Source organism: Cercospora kikuchii (assembly GCF_019650295.1).
Source record: "Cercospora kikuchii DNA, contig_00001, whole genome shotgun sequence".
NCBI classification, from domain to species: Eukaryota; Fungi; Ascomycota; class Dothideomycetes; order Mycosphaerellales; family Mycosphaerellaceae; genus Cercospora; species Cercospora kikuchii.
Genome location: NW_025408582.1, coordinates 4586068 through 4602873, shown reverse-complemented (window position 1 = coordinate 4602873; position 16806 = coordinate 4586068). Strand labels below are relative to the sequence as shown.

The 16806-nt window shown below is 53.0% G+C and overlaps 7 protein-coding genes across 7 annotated transcripts; 3 read left to right on the top strand and 4 right to left on the bottom strand.

The window, feature by feature from the left end:
- Positions 1 to 465: 465 nt before the first annotated feature.
- CKM354_000180400 (uncharacterized protein) lies at positions 466 to 1902 on the bottom strand (the record flags this gene model as incomplete). Its single annotated transcript, XM_044796938.1, has 1 exon — positions 466 to 1902. The coding sequence occupies one exon, from the start codon at positions 1900 to 1902 to the stop codon at positions 466 to 468; it is 1437 nt and encodes a 478-aa protein (XP_044652873.1).
- Positions 1903 to 2193: 291 nt separating this feature from the next.
- Positions 2194 to 3872, top strand: CKM354_000180300 (chaperonin-containing T-complex subunit CCT6; the record flags this gene model as incomplete). Its single annotated transcript, XM_044796937.1, has 2 exons — positions 2194 to 3589; positions 3640 to 3872. 2 exons carry the CDS (start codon positions 2194 to 2196, stop codon positions 3870 to 3872), a joined length of 1629 nt encoding a protein of 542 aa, XP_044652872.1.
- A 2151-nt stretch (positions 3873 to 6023) lies between these two features.
- On the top strand, positions 6024 to 7952 carry CKM354_000180200 (uncharacterized protein; the record flags this gene model as incomplete). The annotated part of the gene is made up of 1 exon (XM_044796936.1): positions 6024 to 7952. One exon carries the CDS (start codon positions 6024 to 6026, stop codon positions 7950 to 7952), a length of 1929 nt encoding a protein of 642 aa, XP_044652871.1.
- A 593-nt stretch (positions 7953 to 8545) lies between these two features.
- Positions 8546 to 9019, top strand: CKM354_000180100 (uncharacterized protein; the record flags this gene model as incomplete). The annotated part of the gene is made up of 2 exons (XM_044796935.1): positions 8546 to 8603; positions 8652 to 9019. The coding sequence occupies 2 exons, from the start codon at positions 8546 to 8548 to the stop codon at positions 9017 to 9019; spliced, it is 426 nt and encodes a 141-aa protein (XP_044652870.1).
- A 512-nt stretch (positions 9020 to 9531) lies between these two features.
- Positions 9532 to 11233, bottom strand: CKM354_000180000 (uncharacterized protein; the record flags this gene model as incomplete). Its single annotated transcript, XM_044796934.1, has 3 exons — positions 9532 to 10401; positions 10455 to 11053; positions 11113 to 11233. 3 exons carry the CDS (start codon positions 11231 to 11233, stop codon positions 9532 to 9534), a joined length of 1590 nt encoding a protein of 529 aa, XP_044652869.1.
- A 1219-nt stretch (positions 11234 to 12452) lies between these two features.
- On the bottom strand, positions 12453 to 13583 carry CKM354_000179900 (uncharacterized protein; the record flags this gene model as incomplete). Its single annotated transcript, XM_044796933.1, has 2 exons — positions 12453 to 12582; positions 12646 to 13583. The coding sequence occupies 2 exons, from the start codon at positions 13581 to 13583 to the stop codon at positions 12453 to 12455; spliced, it is 1068 nt and encodes a 355-aa protein (XP_044652868.1).
- Positions 13584 to 15080: 1497 nt separating this feature from the next.
- Positions 15081 to 16349, bottom strand: CKM354_000179800 (uncharacterized protein; the record flags this gene model as incomplete). Its single annotated transcript, XM_044796932.1, has 5 exons — positions 15081 to 15200; positions 15291 to 15431; positions 15519 to 15736; positions 15891 to 16227; positions 16287 to 16349. 5 exons carry the CDS (start codon positions 16347 to 16349, stop codon positions 15081 to 15083), a joined length of 879 nt encoding a protein of 292 aa, XP_044652867.1.
- Positions 16350 to 16806: the final 457 nt, after the last annotated feature.

The following is a 16806-nucleotide window of genomic DNA, read 5'->3' as shown; positions in this document are numbered from 1 at the left end:
CGTTGTTTTAGGCGGACATGCATTCATTCGATGGCGAACCCTGAGGCATGATAATGATACCCGGAGATGATGATGCGTACGCTGAGGGCGAGGCTTACGACCTATAAACTAAGAAAGATAAAAATCTCAGAACGTACACACGAAGGAATCTCCCGCCGGAGAGCAAAACGGAAACCACGATCAACACGGCGTGCTGTGCCCATGAACTTGAGAGTTTCCCCCATTCCTCGTGTCTCTGCATTTACACGGTGTGTTCAAGGCACCCTTTCTTGCGAAGCGAGATGGTCACATAACCAAAGGCGCGTTGAGACAGCAACCTCGAATGTCGTTTTCCGGGTATTTCCATTTTGCTGTCCGCAAACTAGGGAATGTGGTATACAAACATCGCATTATGTGCGTGGACAGTAAAAGTCCAATTGATTTTCACTTTAGCTGCCTTTTTTCTACTGTCTATTCCTCAGCTGCTCAATCTAGAACCGACCACAGCACTTCCCTGATCAATTTCATATCCCTCTCCACATCGACCTGCCAATTCGCCACGGCGAACCTTGCAGCTGGTCGGCCATCCCACACCGTACCGCTCACGTAAATTCTTCGCGTCGCGTTGATTTTTTCGACCAATGTCTCGTTCACTTCATCGTTCAATGCGCGGAACAGCACCACGACGTATATTCGATTCAGCCACTGTTCCTTGACTCGTCTGAAACTTGGCGGAAACCTGGGTAAAAGTTCCAATGCGGGTTCACTTTGGATGAAAGTGCCGATTGCACGAGCGAGAGCGATTTGTGATTCGAGGATGGAGAGGTAGCCTGCGCTGCCGTGGGATAGGAGGGTGCTGTAGACTGGTAGAGCACGGAAACGGCGAGAGTTTTCGATTCCGAGATTTGCGGGTGAGGGAATGGAGGTATCAGATGAAGAGAAGTAGGCTGCGCCGGAGTTTTGGAAGACGGCTTGGCCGAGGGAGAGATGCCGGGAGAAGAAGAGACCGCAGTCGTAGGGGACGTTGAGGAGTTTGTGGGCGTCGCCTGTTATGCTGTCGGCTAGTTCGAGGTGTTCGACACCTTGAGCCATGACGGCGTAGTCATTTCTGTCGGTGGGTAGGAGGCGGGCTTGGAGACCAAAGGCCGCGTCAACGTGAATCCAAGCGGAGTATTTGTTCGCTAGTTCGCGGATTGTGAGGAGGTCCCCGGCTGTGGTGGCAAAGAAACCTGTGTTGACTTCGCCGGCGGAAATGACGATTATGGAGGCTGTGCGGGGTTTTGCGAGCTCCTTTTCGAGCCATGGGAGGTCGAAGTTCCAGGGGGTGTGGTAGAGGCCGAGAGGTTTGATGGAGTTCCTGCCTAGGCCGATGATGGAGGCTGCTTTTCCGAGGGAGGAGTGAGGAGTGGTTGTGAGGATTTGGATTGTGTCGATGTCTACTTTGTTCAGTGTTTCGTGGACACCATCTTCGGATACATTGGCTGTCACGCCCTTCTTCTTGGCGGCTTCGGCGATGACCCATTCGCGTCCACAGGCAAGACCGAGGACGTTACTGGCAGTGGCTCCGGTGGTAAAGATGCGGTGCTGCCAATCCTCCTGCGGCAGCTTGACCATGTCCAAGATCTGGCGAAGGGCAGCATCCTCAACATCTGTAGCTATAGTATCGTTGGGTAGATGAATGGCCACTGACTGGTCGTATCGAGTGACTAGCTCGTCGGCGAGAGAAGCAGCTCGAGTAGAGCCTCCGGTAACAAAGCCATAGTAGTTCGGTGACTGAGAGCTCTGGTTCAACGCAGGTTCAATGACTTGTTGCAGATGCTTGATGGCTTGAGCGGTGCCTAGACCTTCAGCAGGCAGGGTTCGTATGAGCTCCGATCTGGACTTTTGTATCGTTTCTGGGTCTGGAAGGATTTGGGTTGACATGATGGTAAAAGTGAGGAAAGCTTGAGGACCTACGAAGGGCTACGAGAAACCTTTGAAGCTCGAAAGAGTCAGTCAAAGACTTATACGAGCAGGATGAGTCTAAGCTAGTCGACAGGAAGTGGCATTGATAGCCACCCCTGTGGGATGTTTCTAGGCTTGGCGGGACGGAGCGGGACCCGGCAAGTATCGCGAGTCGCGCCAGGCAAGCTCCCAAAAAGTTGTACAGACGTTGGAGCGAGCAGCAAACACGACTTCTTCGACTCACTGCGCTGCCACAACACTTGCAACATCATGTCGGCAGCTCAGCTCCTCAATCCAAAGGCGGAGTCGCGGCGGCGCGGCGAAGCACTCCGCGTCAACATCTCAGCGGGCGAAGGACTGCAAGATGTGCTCGCCTCCAACCTGGGTCCGACCGGGACACTGAAGATGCTGGTTGATGGCTCGGGCCAAATCAAGCTCACCAAGGATGGCAGTGTGCTGTTGAAAGAGATGCAAATACAAAACCCAACGGCAGTCATGATCGCGCGAGCAGCCACGGCACAGGACGAAATTTGCGGTGATGGGACGACGAGCGTTGTGCTCATGGTTGGCGAGTTGTTGAAGCAAGCAGATCGATACATTGCCGAAGGCCTCCATCCACGAGTCATCACCGACGGCTACGAAGTGGCAAAGAACGAGACACTGCGCTTTTTGGACGAATTCAAGCTGCCGAGAGACGTCGATCGGGAACTTCTCATCAACGTCGCCCGAACGAGCTTGACCACGAAGATTAACAAGACTCTCGCTGAGCAGCTGACGCCAGACATCGTGGATGCCGTCTTGGCCATCTATCAGGCTCCCGCAAAGCCCGATTTGCACATGATCGAGATCATGACGATGCAGCACCGCACCGCTGCAGACACACAGCTGATCCGAGGACTGGCCTTGGACCACGGAGCGAGACACCCGGATATGCCCAAGGATGTACGAAATGCGTACATCTTGACATTGAACGTGAGCTTGGAGTACGAGAAGAGCGAGATCAACAGTGGCTTCTACTACAACAGTGCAGAGCAGAGAGAAAAGCTGGTCGAGAGCGAGCGAAGATTTGTCGACGACAAGCTGAGGAAAATTGTAGAGCTGAAGAAGGAAGTCTGCGGAACCGATCCAAAGAAGGGCTTTGTCATCATCAACCAGAAGGGTATCGACCCATTGTCGCTCGATGTGCTGGTGAAGAACGGCATTTTTGCGTTGCGAAGAGCAAAGAGGAGGAACATGGAGCGATTACAATTGATCTGCGGTGGCACGGCACAGAACAGCGTGGACGACCTGTCACCAGATGTCTTGGGCTGGGCCGGCCATGTGTACGAGCACCAGTTGGGAGAAGAGAAATACACGTTCATCGAGGAGGTCAAGGAGCCCAAGTCAGTGACGATCCTGATCAAGGGCCCGAACGCACACACGATCACACAAATCAAGGACGCAGTCCGCGATGGCCTGCGGTCAGTATACAACATGATTGTGGACAAGAGCGTGGTTCCCGGTGGTGGTGCTTTCCAAGTTGCTGCAGCACGGAGACTCAATTCAGACGAGTTTGGAAAGCAAGTCAAGGGCAAGTCGAAATGGGGCGTTGCAGCTTTCGCAGACGCGCTCCTTGTCATTCCCAAGACTCTCGCAGCGAACAGTGGGCACGATATCCAGGATTGCAGTAAGTGACGCACGCACCGCTTGGCATCTCACAGCTAACGTATTTCGCAGTCGCAACCCTCCAAGACGAACACGCGGACGGCCACGTCGCAGGTCTTGATCTCACATTAGGCGAGCCGATGGACCCAGAACAGCAGGGTGTTTTCGACAGTTTCCGCGTCCTGCGAAACAGCATCGCCAGCTCAACAGGCATCGCATCAAATCTGCTCCTGTGTGACGAGATGCTTAAGGCACGGCAAATGGGCAAGTCGGGGCCTCCCGGAGGAGGTGGTGACGAGGAATGAATGGTATGATCCATGAAGCTGAAACGTAAGTTGATAAAAATCCGAAAGACCGAAAATGTCGGCGGCTTTTCGCCGCATCACTCAAGCCTGTGGAACAAACGGCATGTTAGTCGCAAGCATCTACATGTTTAGATGATAGAAGAGCAAATCTACATCGCCCCTGCACTATGTAGGCCCCCTAGCCACGAGCAGATGGGCAGATGCAAAGACATTGAGGATTGCCGAAAAGTCAACTTTATGAGATGCAATCCTTTCAATTGTGCTATCATTCATTCATGAGAAGTTGCTACAAATCTCGAATGTGGAGACCTGCGTGCTGTGCGATGCGACATTAAAGAGTCCTGCACAAAGATTGTGCTTCATCACGGCTAGTCACCCAGTACACATGACCGCCAAGCTATGAAGCATCTGGTAGCTGGTAGCCACACCCTGCGAACCCAAATGCCACCACATACCACATGTCAGCATCGCTAAAAAAAAAAGCATTGGAAGTCTGCCGCACGAAGCGAAAAGAGGTACAAGTTTTCATTGCGCGATTCCTGCCGGCTGTGCGTGACGGACTTCTGCAGCAGGCCCACAGGCTGCCATAGAACGGAAATAAGACCATGAGTCCGACTTGGGTGCTTAATGTGTACCTCCACCAGCGAGAGCGAAGCGAGGAGAGCTTTGCATGTGCATATGCATCTTTTATGCCAGAGTTATGAGCACCACTGTCGACAGGCGATCTGTTCGAGACTCCTTGATCTCCTAATGCATGATCCAAGTATCTTAGTATTGGCAGCCAAACCTGCAAACCACATTCTTCTTAAGCGGTGTGGAGGAAGTGTGAGCAGCTCGCACTTCCCGAGCTACATTCCCGAAGCAGCTCTTCCAACACATCCAGCAGACCGCTGTAGTCTCGGCAGTCAGCAGCCACGAATCCTGCAGAGTGGATTTGCTTACATGATCAACAACCAGCAGGACAGTGGTCGAACAAAGGCTGGTCCACACGTTGGCACACATGCCACATTGCACAACACAAAAGCTGCAGCCTTGAAGGATGGGCGACATGCGCGTTTGGCGAACCAGTCGCGGAGTGAGGTACAAACTTCCTTTGACTCATACGTTTGCCAGCACGATCCTCATGTGATTCCTGTGTGGCCGCGGTCAGCGCGTAGTAGTCTTGGAGAATCTTGTCGATGAGAGCAACAATGAGTGAATGAAGTCCGAAGTCGAAGCGAGTGATGTTCGATCTGCTCGATTTAGTGTCGGCCGCGGTGACCGCGCTGTGAACTAGACCAGCCTGTTGACGACTAAAAGACTATTCGGTTCTCCGCAGCGGCGTCTACAAGGATGCAAGAAGGCTGGAAAGAGATGTTTTTGGCGAAAAGAAAAGTACGTCAAATGGTCGTCGGCGCCTAGCCCTACAGTGCTTGTCTTGATCACAGCAAGTATCGATCCACAATTGTGCTGGCGATAGGGCGCAGAGATGCAGCTGTTATTCAGCTGTTGTGTTCGAGCCGGATGACATGAATCAAGGCCATGTTGCGCTGTTGGGACGAGGAGCGGCATCTGCAGATTGCCTTGTGATCAAACTGTTGCGTTCCAACGATTCCGAACTTCGGACTCATCGGCCTCACTGTTCTTCACTGACGCAAAGTGCAAGACTGAGGCATAATTTTGTTGGCCGGTCCCACCGGCGTCCGCGGAGCTCCGACGCCGAACAGAACCATCGAGCACTCCTCTGAGCTGCAAGTTCTGTTCATGTGCCATACCATACGATCGGTATTCGTAATGTGATTCGTCCGTGGCCTGAGTGTTGCATGATCTCTTTGCGGAAGCTGACGGATCCTGGCACGTACGGCATTCCCGCTTGGTCTAGCGGTAGCCCTGCCCTATGATGCAAGGAGCCTGAGCACTCAAGATCGGACTTTTACGAGAGTAAACTCTTCGTTGCACCTTGCTGACCGAGCCAAGTCCCGCCCGGAGGATCGCATGTAGTGATAGACCGTGAAGGAAGTTATCGGGTCATGCAGACGCCAGGAACAACGACTCCATGAAGTCACTGAGCCGAGTGAGAGAGGCGGGTGGGCGCGTCGATAAGTTGCGCCTACCGCACATATGCAAGTCTGACCTCGATGTACCCTCTCTCACTTACCTTCTCCCACGTGTATGACTCTTGAGCTCTTGGGTGGTGTGCTCCAGAACTCTAAGAAGTCGCGCGCTCGCGTTCACCGACCTCTTGGTTGCAGCTTAACAAGCAGCTCTCGGAACACCTCAACTTTTTGGCACTCTGAGCTCGCCTTTACCTACCTTGAACCTTTTCCCAAACGACTGATGCCGCTCAGGAGCGCGACCACTTACGCATCAATAGCACTCCTCCTGGGAGTGCTGCCATACGTAGCGGCTCATGGAGGCGGCGGAGAGGGGATGGATATGGGCGATCATATGGCAGAATTGGCAGAACAGCCAGAGCACAAAGCTCTGAGTTACTTCCGGCATCCAGATCATTGGAATTGGCACCTTGCCCATACTGTGCTGATGGTGCTGTCGTGGGTCATTTGCATGCCTCTGGCGATTTTCCTCAGCGTTGCGCGCTCGCGCTGGCACCTGCCGTCTCAGTTCCTATTCCACGTCGTGAATGGGCTTGGATTATTCGCTGGCCTTGTTTACAATCGGTCGACACCCGACCTTTACGTTAACAATGCGCATCATCCACTTGGCTGGGTGATTGTTGCGTTCACCATTCTCTGGACCATCTGCTCGTTGTACACTGCGTATGGAGAGCAGGTACAGTCCCGGCGATCCTCGATACAGCGACCAGGGCCGCTGCTTGTCCAGGAGGCGGTGCGATTGGAACTGCGGTCTCCGTACAACGATGAGTTCTCTCCTCGTGATTCGAGGGATTCTGGTTTTGGGTCTCGTCAGAACTCCACAGAGAGCGTGTACCAGAAGGCAGAGGAGCCTTCGAGTGATCACGAGTTCGATGACGAGAAGCTCGACGATGGAGACTCAGAGCAGAGAGCTTTCCTGGGAAGTAAGAGAGTGAAACGCTTGTTGACGGAAGGCGCCCAACGTTTCTCTTCCGGTAGGATAGCAGGTGCCGTTCGTATCACTCAGATCTTCTTGGAAAAGATCATCCTGCTGCTCGCCTTCGCCGGACTCACCTCTGGATTCATCGTCTCTGGAGGTCTTTTCCGCGACAAACAGATCTTCTCTGGCCTGGCTCACTACATCAAAGGCGGCATCTTCTTCTGGTATGGCCTCTTGACCTTGGGCCGTTGGATGGGAGCATTCGCAGAGTTCGGTTGGGCTTGGAATGTGCGGCCTCAGCCCCCTTTGGTGTCCAGATGGAAGTCGATAGTTCCATCCGCTGAGTTCACCGAATCTTTTGTCATCTGGCTCTACGGCGCAACCAATGTTTTCTTGGAGCATCTGAACACCAAGGACGGTGTGTGGACCGCATCAGACATCGAGCATCTTAGCATCACGATACTGTTCTTCGGCGGAGGCCTGCTCGGAATGTTGATCGAATGTGGCTGGGTCCGTGGTCTGACGAATACGAGTGTCCTCGATCAGAAGAGCAGGGACGTCGCGTGGTCTCGCTTTACTTTGTCGCATGCAGAGCGAGAGACTGAAGGTCAGCGCTGGGAAGAGCCACGATCACATCGGACATCTCTGAACCCCATGCCCGCATTGACGATTATGCTCTTGGGCATGATGATGGGTGCGCATCACCAGAATAGCATGGTCAGCACCATGATGCATGCTCAATGGGGTGGTCTCTTCTCAGCGTTTGCGATTGCCCGGGGAGTGACATACATCACGATGTGGCTCAAACCACCGACTTCTCACTTCCCGTCCAGGCCACCGAGCGAGATTGTTGCTGCGTTCTGCTTGGCAAGTGGAGGGCTGATGTTCATGAACAGCGCTGCAGATTGTGTGTGGGCGATCGAGAGCAATGGCCTGGATGCCATGACTATTTTCACCCTCACCATGGGCCTGACCGGTATCATTCTGGCGTGGGAAGTGGTCCTGTTTGCGACGAAAGGCTGGGCAATGCGAAAAGAGCGTGCGGCCGCAGGAAGGCCACTTGCATGAAGATGCACGGCGGATAGAAGAGGTGGCAACACGCCTCGGCTTCTGCGATGAGATTAATGATACCTTAATGACTGGCTGGAAATAGAAGGGGATACGTCGCAGCACAGTCGGCGTACGTCCGATGAGGGGGAAAACGCATCTCGTGATACCCTTTTGCGCGGCAGAGTTCTTGCCTTAGAAGCGACATGGTATTAATATTTAGCACGATATGGATCTAATTTGAGCCTTTCGTGGAGAAGCCTGAAATCGCTGACGTTTGCTGTCGCATGTCTTTGGTGGCTCTGTGCCGCGCCGTGCTGTTAATGATGGAAGACGAATCGAGCGCAGTGCGGTTGACCTCGTGGGAGCGGACACAGCTCTCAGTGGGTTCATTTTTGTCCGGCCATAAACAGACGCGGCAAAGTCTTCCATGGCTTGCCTCGCTGGCACGTTGGGTGTTGGAGTGTTGGACGGAGTGAGAGTGGATGGCGCAGGAGGACGAGGACAAATGGAAGGGACGGCCTGAGACCCTCCGACGCCAAGACCTCGAGTTCAGCCACATCTCGACCAACGGCAAGAGTTCAATGCTCAGCAGGCAATCGCAACTACACAAAATGCCTCCAAAGAAAGCCGAAAAGAAGCGTAGGAACAAACGCAAATCACGAACAGAAGGTATCGATCCTGTGCTTAACATGAAAACCCGATACTAACGCCACCCAGTCTCATCCGCTTCATCCTCCTCCTCTTCATCAGATACCGAAAGCGATGTCTCCATCCCCACAACAAAAGTCAAGCCAACGAAAACAAAGACCGCAGTCCAAGAACCTCAAGAATCAGCTTTGAATTCCGACTCCGATTCAGCACCCGTTTTCACGCAGAAGAAACCAAAACTGGATGCGGAAAAAGCCTTCGAAGAATTCTATCTTCGCCAAGTCACGAAAGAATTCGCGAATGATTTGGACCGCTTGCGGTCTGCGGGGGATTTTAATGCGAAGAGTCTGCCGCTGCTGATCTCGGCGTTGAAGCAGGGGACGGGGTGTTTCAGTCAGGATGAGAAGAAGAAAGTGGTGGAGGCACTGGAGCGGTGAGAGAAGTCGGTCGCTGCAAATGCAGGAAGCAGAAGCTTTTCCCCGAGCCTATGGACCTCAGATGTCTGCTTCGAATGCTGATATGACAGATCTCGTAAAGGCTCGGTGGAGAATGCAAGCATGGCGCGGTAAGCAATGCTCAAGTTCTGAAGCATGAATCGTGCCTGGACGTGCGGTGGAGGACAAGGAGATCTTCAGCTGCATCTATGCCGCCACACGCGGGCTGTATGCTCCATGCCTCCTACCTACGGCCTCACCGTGGCTGCGTCCGGGGATGGTTCACGCCATGAGACACTTGTTACAGGCGAAGATGGAGGATACACGATGAGAGCACGAAGTCAGGATGTGAAAAGGAAAGGCTGAGTCGCACCAAAATACACTAGAAGTATCGTATACTGATTGGGAAATTTTTCCTCGCGGTATTTGCAAAGCATCCTAAATCATCCGCGTACTCTAGACCAGGGCATACGTACAAGCAGCCAGCCAATAAACAATTTCATAAAAGCAGTCATCTAAAGCTCATCGTGATCTGCGACCTCGTCGTCGTCGAGGACGGCCTGCTTGACAGCCTCGCCAGCCTCCTTGACCTTCTCCTTGACCTTCTCTGCAACACCCTCGGCGGCCTCGGTAGCGGCAGCAGCCTGTTGTGGCATACCCTCAGTGTCAACATCCTCGGCATCAGCAGCAATGGCGTCAGAGACGTCAACACCGTGGGAGCCGTTGTCACGAACGAAGTTGGCGAGGTCCTCAACGGTACGGGCGCCAGAGTAGTCGACAGGAGCGTCTTTGCTGCCAGCCTTGTAGAGTTTGATCGTTGGGAAGCCTTGAATCTCATCTGGGACATCATTGAGAGTGGCATCGACCTTAGCGATGACGACCTTGTCGGAGTGGCTCTTGAAGAGAGTACCGAGCTCGTCATACTTTGGTGCAAGAGATTTGCAGTGTCCACACCATGGTGCGTAGAACTCGATCAGGACGTCCTTCTTGTCGTCCAAGACGATTTCCTCGTAGTTCTTGGCCACGACAATAGTGACTGGACCATCCTGCTTCTCTGGAATAGGCTCGCTCTTGATGCTTGGCTCGACCTTGCCCTCGCTGTAGTCCTCAACGAACTTGCTCAGGAGCTTCTCAGTGAGCTTCTTGACATCACCAGCCTCAGCGTATGGGAACTTCTGGTTCTTGGCGGTGTCCTGGATGGCGAAAGCTGGCCACTTGCCGACTTCGAGGTTGAGGTTGCCAGCGTGCTGACCAAAGGCCTCTGCGTCAATCGTAGCGAAGTTGATCTTGCCCTTGAACTTCTCGGCGAGCTTCTTGAGGTCCTTGGCGAGCGATTCACGCTCTTCGGCGGTCTCGGAGAAGATGTATGCGAGTGGAAGACCAGACTGCGGAGAAGTTAGCAAATTGTCACATCTTCGGTTTTGGATCAGTAGCTTACGCTCATGTAGTCGGAGTAAGTCTCAGGGCCGACCTCGCCAATGAGTGGGGTGGCGGCGGTCTTTGCGAAAGTGACCAAAGCATCCTTGCTGAAGCCCTCAGTGTATGTGGTCTTGCCCTCATCGAAGGACTTGTAAAGGACGACAGCTGGTTGCTCAACGCCCTCAGCCTTGGCCAAAGCGGCATCAGAGGTAGCAGCGAAGAGGTAGTTGTCGCGGAGCTCCTCGGCCAGCTCAGTGAAGGTGGCGTTGGAGGATTTGTCATCAGCGCCGAAGTAGCCAACGAGGACCACCTTGTCGGCGGTCTTGAACTCCTCGAGAGCTTCTGCGGTGGACAGGATCGACACAGCCGGTAGGGACTGCTTGACCATGTACGACACGATAGCCTGTGCCTTTCGTGGGCCCTGGTATGGCGCAATGTTCTCTGGGCCTCTGAAGACCTTCAGTGTTGGGTATCCCTCCACACCGTATTGTTGGCACAGCTCTTGTTGCTCAGTGCAGTCGACCTTGGCGAGCTTGATCGCCTTGTCTGTGAGAGTGGTCGCCGCCTCCTCGTACTCGGGCGCGAGCGCCTTGCAGTGTCCGCACCATGGGGCAAAGACTGAGTATAAAAGTCAGCATGAAGAAGGAACTCGAGCTCAAAGACCTGGCGGTACTCACACTCTGCGAGAACGAGGTCATTCTCCTTGACGAAGTCCTCGAATGTGTCCTTGGTCAAGTCGTGCACATCGGATGCAGCGGCGAGGGCGGCGAGGCCCAGCAGTCCCAATGAGTACTTCATGATGTCGACTGCTCTCCAGCAAAGTACACGAGCGAATGTCCTGAGTGGGGAGTCAAGACAATGTCGTAGTAGTGGAGGAAGAGAAAGAGAATGGGGTGGAGAGGGGCGGATAAGTAGAGGAAGAGAAGAATCGTGGCCTCAAATGTGTTAACTTTAAGCTCTGTGTGGAGGTGGACCCTGGGATCGAGGATAGGTGTCCCGTTTGCATTCAGCCAAGCTAGCGCGCTGTGAAGGTGAACCGCTCCGCTGTTGCCCTACTAATAATAAACCTGCCATTCACACACACATCCTTCACACCTGCCAACACCGCACATGTCAATTGATCCAATGGCGCCATTTCATTCACCATATTTGGGACAAGTACTGTGTTGTTGTCGTGCAATGCCACAACGCCGTCCAGCTGTCAGGTCGAGACCCGAAAATGCTTGGTCAGGACCCCTCCCTACTGATAGCATCTTAGCGCCAGCTTGGCCGATAGATACGTCTCGCCAATTTGAAAAACTCTCGTCAAACATGAGACATGATTTCTCTCCAGCCCTCATACTCATTTCCCACGCTGATTCTGACCACGTTGACTTCCGCTGACGGAACAGCTTTGTGCGAAAACTTGGATGCTTTAAAGCACAGGAGATTGGCTCCGCGTCTTCCGGGCCACGTTGCGGCAATGGCATTCTCATCAGTACAGCATACATCATACTCCCTGCTTGTCAACATATCATGACCAGACCGATCCGGATGCTGGATACTCTGCTTGCACAAGAAGGAATGCGCAACGCGTCCTGACTTCGTATTCCTCATTGCAGACCGATAAAGCTATGCTGCTAAAGCCACAACGCACCACCACCCATGTTCACTAAACATGCAAACGCTAACTATGATGGCTTACAAATGCTTCACTTCACACATGCGTACTCCCAGGAACTCTAAGTCAGGGACTCCAAGTAACGCTATCATCTCCAACGCCCAATATCCACGAAACACCATGCGAATAGAAGTATGCAGCGATGCTAGATCTCAGCTAGCTGAGGAAGAGCATCTTCTGATACCATCGATGGATGTCCGGACCGCAGAGACTCCGATCCAGTAGCGAAAGCCTCATCTTCGGCATGCCGGTGGTCTTAATAGTCTCGACTCGCATCACGCCGCGAGTGAATGATCGTGCCACCACCTCGCCCACTCACGAGGACAGATGATTTTGCACCTCAATCGCACACGCTCATCACCTGGGAATGCTGTTCAACTGAGTCAAAGCGGACGTCAAATTTCTTCTCGCTTTAAACTCATCGCCATCTTCCGAAGGCCGATAGCATTGTCGCACAATAGCGGCCAATGCATGGTAGAGTATATACCTGCATCCGACTAGGTCAGCTAAGTCGGGACAGACAACATGTGTCTTGGGGCCGTGCACTCACAGATACTGCCTAATCCTCTCATCAGTCGTCGAATTAGGCAACTTGCCAAACCCTTCAGCAAAACCCGCCGAGGGCTGATAGAAGCAATCTGACAAGAATGGATCTCCCCAAATCGCGCTCGACCAGTCAAGCAATCCAGTTATCGTACAAGTCCTCGGGTCAACCAGTATGTGTCCCTCACCCAACATTTCAAGAAGAAGTAGCTTGGGCTGCGTCACTTGATCCAAGAACGCCCGATGCCGACGGATTTGGTCGCGGATGAAGTCATAAGGCAGGCTGATGAGAGCATCTTCAGCATCGCGAAGAATACTTTCGAGCATGTTGGTAAAGCACTTCGACCATGAAGATAACGATGATGATGAAGGTGCCGACGTGTTATTCGGTATCCTTGGACTCCCAAATTGTGACCCACAGACAGACGCGAGCCTCCGAACAAAATTCCCCAGACTCCGATCGATATTCGCAAGGGCCTGTTTCGATAGTTGAGGGTCCAGGTCCGATAGCAAGACTCCTCTCAAAGGCCCGTCGATGAAATATGGACTCCCTATGACTGCAGTCGTAGGCTGGTATTCGATAAGTCGAGGAACCAAAATATCGGACCTCCCTCGTAATGCTTGTAGTGTCTGGACTTCATTCTGCAACCGATCTTCTTCGTGTCGTAGTAGCCGAATGCTCACCGATGGCCGGCAGCGAAGGATATAGTAAAAGTCTGAACTACTCTGTAACCTGAACGTTCGAAACAGAGCTCCTTCTATCCTGTCGATGGCGACCGATCTCGTTTGCAGGGCATTTGCAGCGATTTGTTGTATGGAGCCCCGGTCAGGCGAGCGAGAAGTGTGTGAGTTCGCGGCAGAGGACATCCTGGACTTGTGGAAGACAATATCGTTTGTACTTGGGGTGGCCAGTACTCTTGGTGCTTCCAACATGGTTGCCGTCATCTTTTGTACGTTCTTTCTTTGTTGGCCAACGACAAGATGGAATGAAACACGCCGAGCAACTGCGCACTGAAATCCCCGAGAGGCTGTGTACGTTCAAATTGATTGACTGTTCGCTGGTGACGTCTGAGATATGTTCAAGGCCAAGATATCCGGAAATCAGTCCGGTCGTGGTTGTGTAGGCGGAGCGGTAGTTGTCGGACGAGTGCTATAAGCATACCGAAGAAGACCGTATGTGTTTCGGAGGAAGGTGTGAGGTAGAGAATCGCATCTTAGTTCGTAACACGCCACCTCGACATCAGGCTTCGTCAATATGCGCCATACCGCTAATCGAGCAATCTGTTTGGTTCTGCAAAGCGAGGTGTACGAAGTCAGGTGTGGGTAGTGGGCTGCTGCGGGTCGAGCATCGATGGCGTCGGCTCGTTTTGAGGCAATAAAATGCACAATACAGAGCGCTGTGAAGAAGGAAGCGTACAGTCTAGTTAGGGCAGTGCATGTTTCCACTATGCATGCCGAGGCTTCCACCTACCAATTGTCACTTTCGTTTCTCAAATTCTCGCTCTATGGAGCGTGCACTGGTCTTTGGTAAAGGCGCTATGGCGCCGCGGTTGCGAATTAGACTCAGGCGTAGGCGAGCAAGTCGTCAGCGAGCTCGTCTATCTACACCGGACCAGGTCTTAGTGCCGATCCCCTGCGTTCATGATGCATTTCCGGTCTGCTTTCGGTTCTGGAGCCGAACGCCAACATACAGCAACGCAGCACAGCCAAGAGTGTGATTCCGTTGCAGGACTACTGTCGACGAAGCAGAATGATTAATCGGAGACTCGCGCTCTGGCGCGGCTGACGTCTTGTACGATGCAGACACCAGGCAGCGTTGATGTAGAATGATGCTTGTAGCAGCGGTGTAGTACGTCCCGACGTCAAGCTTTACCCAGTCGTCGGAAGTCCACGCGAGCAAAGCCATGTGCGCCAGGGAGCACAGAGATCAAGCCACTGCAAAATGCGTCGATGATCGCGAGTACAAGATCTTGGAGAACGCCCCCAGGATCTTGCAGCGCCTCGTAGTCAGTTGCTTCTCGCCTCCAGACTTCAGAGTCGTTCCATCGCAGGGTGGCATCCGCGAATCCTCATCGCTACAGCGCTGCCACCGGCGCACAACCCGAGCCAAGCCACTTTTCGGGCCCTCCATTCTGTGAAAGTCTGCGAGGGAAAGATGCTTCGCCTAGCGATACTTGATGGTCCCACCATCTCGGTTAACGGGTCGGAAGGCGGCAGATCCTCGTGAAGTCGCCTAAGGCTCGCTTGTTTTGACAGATCTGTCAAACACGATCCCCAATTCAGGTGCCACTCGCGACGTCCTGCAGTGTTTGTGAAGAGCATTTTACCGCAGCTTGAGTATCGTCAATAATGCAAGACACGGATGAAGGCTCTGAGAACCGTGTTGCCCTGGAGCTGCGGGCTCGGACTTGCCGATGACAGATCTCTCGCCAATTCGTGCTTTCATTCGCTCCCCGACTTCTCCTTGGCCTGTTCTTTCGGAGTTGGCTCAAAGAGTTCCGAAATGTTGAAGCGTTTCAATTTCTCAAAATCGTTGTCGACTACACTGACGCCGCAGATGTGCTAGTTGAGAAGTTAGTTGTCGCTCCGCGCAGCCTCGGCTCGTGTGGGAGAACTTCATGGCCTAGACGCAAGCCTTCAGAAGCCACCTACCTGATATACTTCGACAATGATCAGTAGCTCGTAGTTTTTCAAATCGACCTTGTGGCCTTCCCCTACGAGACTAGCAACTTGCTTGATAATGCTGTCGCGGGTCAAGATGTTGTGATTTCGGATGGTCGGCCGAATTGCGAACTGCAGGATAGCGATTAATCAGTATACAGAAAAGCCAACAGGTCTCATTTCTTGGCATGTTCCGTGCATACGCCAGAGTCCACATACCGTGCGGGCCTTGAATGGTTCTTGGTGAAAATGCGGACCAAGGACTTTGAGGGCCACCTGCTCCAGCCCTTCCGCGGATACTCGGCCCATGAAGGTCATAGGTGTAAGTCTTTGTGTAAACCTGGTTCGCTTGCGAGCATTGTCGCCCATGGCATCTTCGCATATCCTCTTTACGAGCGAGACCGGCTCCACCGGATCGATGGTCTTGAAGAAAATGACTGGTAACGATTAGCGCTGTGCGAACATGCCAACGCCGCGGAGACGGCGCAATGTCGTGCATCAACCGGCAGTGTCAAAGTCTGGTTGATGGCTGAGATGGCATGCATGGGAAGAGTATGGCTGTTCAAGTTGCCCGGAAAGGAAGGTACTTACTGCACTGGGTGCTCAGTTGAATGGGCGTGAACAACCTCGCGGCCTTGGGTTTTCGGATCTCCTGGACTTCGGCGCTGATCTCCTTTTCTATATCATCGACTCCAGAGCCTGCGCCGTCCTCATCTTGTTCGTCCTCATCATTGCCGCCAGCAAGAGCTTCGGGGTATAGTCGTTCGGCGTAGTCGTCCAAGAGATCTCTCATCTCGCCTGTGGCCTTGCCTTCCTTGCCTTTGATGCAAGTAACGAAGATACCCACGTCTCCAGCTTGAATGGTCTGCTGCTGTTGGTAGCTGCCTCCATCGCGTCCATTCGTTGGAGTCCGCCATTGCTTCTTGGTCTGTCGAAGGCTTTCAGCACTAGCAAGCACATCAAGCATCAGCTCAACAAGGTACACACCTTCGTACGTTTTCCGTCGCCTCCGGCGCTGTTCTCCGCTTTGCGTTTCGAGTTTTCGCCCATTTCGATTTTGGGTTCGGTCAATGTGCTAATCAATGGCGGAGGGTGCGGCGGACGGACTTTTCAAAGCAGCAGGCGCGGTGACTGGGGCAAGTCGCAAAGGCTTGGCAAGCTCATTTTCACCCCGCTCACAACGTCAACTTCGATAGCGACGTGAACTCGATAGCAAGTCGCAGCCTACCATACCTGGTCAGTGTCATTCTGCCGATTACGGCGGATGACGATAGGCCAGTAGAAAGTCCTCGGCCAACTGCCCAGAAGATACTACCTGCACCTGCTCACGCCCTGCAAAGTTTCGTCTTGACACATATTTATGGGGTAACAGCTCGACCGACAAAGGCTACACATAATACTTATGGGGTAACATCATCTTATACACTTCATCCTATCATCGGACCACAGTGGTATGCAACAAAACATTTAGCTACATCATAGACCCAAGTTTGTTTACTTCAGTACT